This window comes from Helianthus annuus, chromosome 3 (genome assembly GCF_002127325.2).
Source record: "Helianthus annuus cultivar XRQ/B chromosome 3, HanXRQr2.0-SUNRISE, whole genome shotgun sequence".
Taxonomy (NCBI): Eukaryota; Viridiplantae; Streptophyta; class Magnoliopsida; order Asterales; family Asteraceae; genus Helianthus; species Helianthus annuus.
In genome coordinates, this window is record NC_035435.2 from 172,664,910 (window position 1) to 172,669,661 (window position 4,752).

At 37.4% G+C, this 4,752-nt stretch overlaps 1 protein-coding gene across 1 annotated transcript; it reads left to right on the top strand.

Moving 5' to 3' along the window:
* The first annotated feature begins 456 nt into the window (after positions 1-456).
* LOC110932618 lies at positions 457-1,506 on the top strand. The gene has a single exon (XM_022175942.1). The coding sequence runs from the start codon at positions 457-459 to the stop codon at positions 1,504-1,506; it is 1,050 nt and encodes a 349-aa protein (XP_022031634.1).
* The last annotated feature ends 3,246 nt before the right edge of the window (positions 1,507-4,752 follow it).

Sequence of the window (4,752 nt, forward strand, 5' to 3'; positions counted from 1 at the left end):
GTAAAAAACAAAACATGGTTTCTTAAAACCTTTAACATAAAACAGTAAATCAAACCGTATAACTGGCATTTACATTCAGTCTAACTAAGATCACCCGTAGTAGGGTTGTTCGAGCGTTTTTTTTTTTGCCCTAAAACGTCCCACCACGCCCAAATACACCGCCCCCGGAGTGTTTTCCTTCAAAAAGTTAGTTGTGCGTTTTCTTTAGGGTTGTGTTAAATAGACCTACAAGTCAACTCACACATATACGAATTAAAAGTCAATTGACTTTTTTTAATAATCTCTATTTCTATTTCCAAGATCTATACAAATCACCTTAAAACTTGTTAAGTTCTCCCCTTACAAAAATCCTTATGTTTAAAAAGTTTTCTTTTAATTATCTTATCCACAGAAGGTCTACACAAATATTTTATAAAAAGTTTTTCTTCATATAAAAAAAATGGTTGTCACGGTCGGATGACGCTTGCCAAATCGGTTCTTGGCAGCCTTCCATCGTACTTCTTATCTCTTTTTGCTGCCCCGAAATGTATTATTCATAAGTTGGAAAAAATAAGAAGGGATTTTGTCTGGGGAAAATCGAGCTCGAGTCATAAGTTGAGATGGATTCGTTGGGAGTTCATTATGAAAGCTAAAAAAAGGGGAGGTATGGGTCTTGGGGCCATTCAGAATTTTAATTGGGCTATGCTTGCTAAGTGGTGGTGGAGGTTTAACTCGGAACCGAATCAACTTTGGGCCCAAGTGATTGGAGCGATTCATAGAGGGAATGGCAGTGTCCTTCCGCCAAACATCCCGGTGATGAAGTCTATTTCAGGTATCTGGAAAGATATTGGATCGGTGTCTTCGTCGTTGGCTAAAGTTGGCATTTCATTCAATGATTTCTTGATCCGAGATGGTGCCTCGTGGAAGTGGAGGTCGGCTCCTAATGGAAACTTTGCTGTTAAACAGGTTCGCTTCGATATTGAGTCTTTTTACGAGGGAGTGGGTATCAACCAGCTGGTTTTTAATTGGAATAGTTGGGCTCCCTCGAAAGCGAACTATCTCCTGTGGAGAGGGATGCTGGGAAAGGTAGCTTCTAGAGTTGGTCTGAGCCGTAGGGGAGTCCATTTAACGGATGTATCTTGTCCGAGATGTGGTTTGCAGGATGAGGATTCGGACCATATTTTTGTTACATGTCTTTGGGCTCGTAGCATTTGGTGGAATATGTTGGTTTGGATGAGAATCAACTTTCCAGCCGATATTATTTCTCTGGAGGAGTTTGTTTCTTATCTTCATAATCAACCGGGGGGGAAGAGATGGAAAAAGATAGTTTACACGGTCACTTTGGCTACGGTTTGGAGGATATGGAAGGCGAGGAACGAAAAGGTCTTTGAAGACCGCTTCATTCCGGTTCAAACATCTGTTGAGTTAATCAAGGAGGATGCTTTTTTATGGCTGGGGAATCGCTCGAAACTCCAACTGACGGATTGGATCAAATGGAAGTCATTTGATATCTCGGAAGTTTTGTAATCTTTTCTTCTGTTTTCGGTTTGTTTAGTTCTGGTCCTTTTCCGTTTTTGTTTTCTCAGCTGCTTGCTGGCTCTTTATATATATATATAAAGTGATTTTGCCGTTCAAAAAAAACGATAGATGGTTTACACAAATATTGTCTGAAAAATTTTTATTAGTTATTGTACGTAAGAGAACCTTTTTGAAATGTTCAATGTTGATGTATAAATTCGCAAAAAAACAATATTCTAGTAATCCATAATATAGCTTAAAAAATTCAAAAAAAAAAAAAAAAAAAAAAAAACGGTTTTTTTTGCTGTACACAAACCCTTGAGACTGAATTCCCAAATTTCTATTAATTCATAAGTTGCCTAAGACCATACGGTGTGGGATCGTCCCCCACTGGTGCCGCGCGTCCCCCTCTGTCGCACACTGTCCCCTCCCTCCGTTGGCGTCGCTGGCGTCCATATGCAGACATTTGGGACGAGCCCACTGATTGGTTGATGGTGGGCCCCCTTAGTTCTTCTCTCTCTCTCTCTCTCTCCTTTATTATATATTAGTTTTTTAGTATTGGGTAGCCCCCACACCTTTGGGTAGTGACGTGACGCCTACGTGACGGATAGTCTCCAAAGGGACTACCCAAATCACACCCCGTGGTCTAATTATTAAGATAAAATCTTACACATTATGGCTTTTATTTTTTTACATTTACATTTTAAATGAAAAAAGATAAAAAAATATATACATAAATATACAAAAACCTCTCTCTCCAAACACTTTATCTCTTAAAACTCTCTTAGTCTCTCTCTAAAAATCCTGGTCTTCTTATCTGATGTCACTCACAAACATATACAAACCTACTTTGAATTAGAGGTGTTTAATAAACTCGTGGCTCGCAATTCGCTCGAAAAAAAGCTTGAAGAAAACTCGACTCGAAATTGGCTCGGTTTTAAACGAGCCAGCTCGGCTCAGCTCGGTTTGTAAACGAGGCGAGCTCGAGCTTGGCCTGGCTCGGCTTGGCTCGTGAGCTAGCTCGATAAGATTTACATACTTCATTTTTTTTGTCCCACATCGCTTAAAAAACAATAACTAAGGAAGCATCTCCCCTATAAAAGAAAGTAAAGACAATGTACAAAGTGAATTAATCATTTATACTTGCATATTTCGCCATATGGTTAAATTAAATGGCAATTATGACCCTTAGTATATAAAGAAATTCATCTTTAAGGGTTTTTACTTTTTAAGTAATAAATTTTGCGGTTGTTTGTTATTTTGATCTATATCGAGCTGAGCTAGCTCAAATTTTTCTCGAGTCGAGCTCGAGCCTCAAATATCAGCTCAATTTAAAATTCGAGCTCGAATCGAGTTCGAGCCGAGCCGAGCTCTCGGCTCGTTTACAGCCCTTGTAACACCCGTAGTAATTTTTAACATTACTATAACATTAAAATAAGCATTTTATATGAAAAATGCCACTTAACAAAAACTTTTACATTATAAGTAATTAAACATGTTTACAACATTTCAAAACATAGTTGAATGTGTTTTTATAAATCCACTTTTGATAAAACAAACTAAAACAATTGCGGAAGCTTCATTTGATGTGTGTTCGGTTCGTTCCATCGAGCTTGATCGTCCTCCGTTAATGTACAATATACCTACATTTCATAAAACATGAAATGAGTTAGTCATTTGGCATTGAAAAACATGTTCGAGCCAGTTTGTGGGTCAAAATAAGCCAACAAAAAGTTCAGCAACAAATTTCCAGATTTTAAGCCGTCGCGTGTCGCGACAGCGTTCATATGTTCTGTCGCGTATCGCGACGATCGTCGCGTGTCGCGCCCCAAGCTAAGTCCTCCGTCACGTGCCGCGGGGGAACCCAATTTCCAGCGGGTTCATTACTAAAACCTGCATTTTCTGCCCATCTATAATTTTCAACAAAAATCAAACTTGAAATTGTCATAACTTTTTATCTACAAGTCCGTTTTACGTGATTTTTTCCCTACGCGTTCGTAATTTAATTCTCCATCTTATGGAGTAAAAACCCAACATCTGAATTCACCAAAATTCTAGATTTTAAGCTCTCGGCTTGAAATTCAGTTATAACACTTTTTGACCCATTCGTGATTTTATCAAACAAACTTTTTTATTACCTTTAAAATACCATGGACATCATATTATACCAGTTTACTAATATTAAAGGTTCAAATTACGAGTTTCTTATGCAATCTTAACCCCTTTTGCATATATACTCATCTTAACCCGTTAAGGGTATTTAACATTTTTAAGCTTAAATCAAGCTTCTTCTTAGCCTATATCCTATCATCACCTTTAGTTATCAACTTGCCTTCCACCACATTATAATTGTGGTAGATTAGCGTGACAAACCGTTTATTTCAAGTTTTTACCACTCGGTTGTCATTTTTTCGGAAAAATACCCATTTCAATTCATTGGACACCAACGTTCCGTATCATTCATTTTATACTTATCCTAAGGAATCAACTGATCATAATGCTTATTTCTAAACAACTTTTAAAGGTCGTTTGTCCGATTTACCCATCAAGGGGGTTTTGGTCAATTTTTAGTTCCTCGTTTTACGACGAAGAACTTCTACCAGTTATTTGACCAAATACCATTTTTCTTTAACCACAAATCTAATTATGCGTACCTGGCTCGGGTCATAGCATTGATCACAAAACTCAACAAGCAATCATCAATTAATATTGTCAAATGATTTTACCAATGTCATTTGACCCGTTTAGTCCGAATGACCATTTTCCTTTATGAGATGATATCCAATTACCATCTCGCCCTTTTTACCCATTCCGATTTACCATGGCGTAATGTTTCAAAATTTCTTATTAGTTCATCGTTACATGACTAATTTACCAATTCACCCTTTTTGCCATTGTTTATGGTTTCTCACCATTTCCACTTGTTCCGACTCATATAATTTACGTCGGAACATTATAATTCTATCGTTAATTTTTTTTCTTTATTCAATTTCAACACACACAACTGATGTATACTATAAAAAGGGTGTAAGCTCTTACTTACCTTGCATCCGAAGCACGCTTCTCCTTTACACTTGATTCGTTTGACTTGCTTCCTTTCCAAGTCTCCACCTAGCTTGTCAGGCGTCAAACTATCATCATGATTCGTAAGACGGTTAGATTAGTCATCATCAATTATGACTATTCCACCTTACGTATTTCATATAAAAATTATCATTCATCGTATTGTAGGTCAGTTTGACTTTTAAAAAGTCA

What these genes read in the sequence shown, in the direction of transcription:
- LOC110932618 (XM_022175942.1), top strand. Translation starts at nt 457, where the DNA reads ATGACGCTTGCCAAATCGGTTCTTGGCAGCCTTCCATCGTACTTCTTA.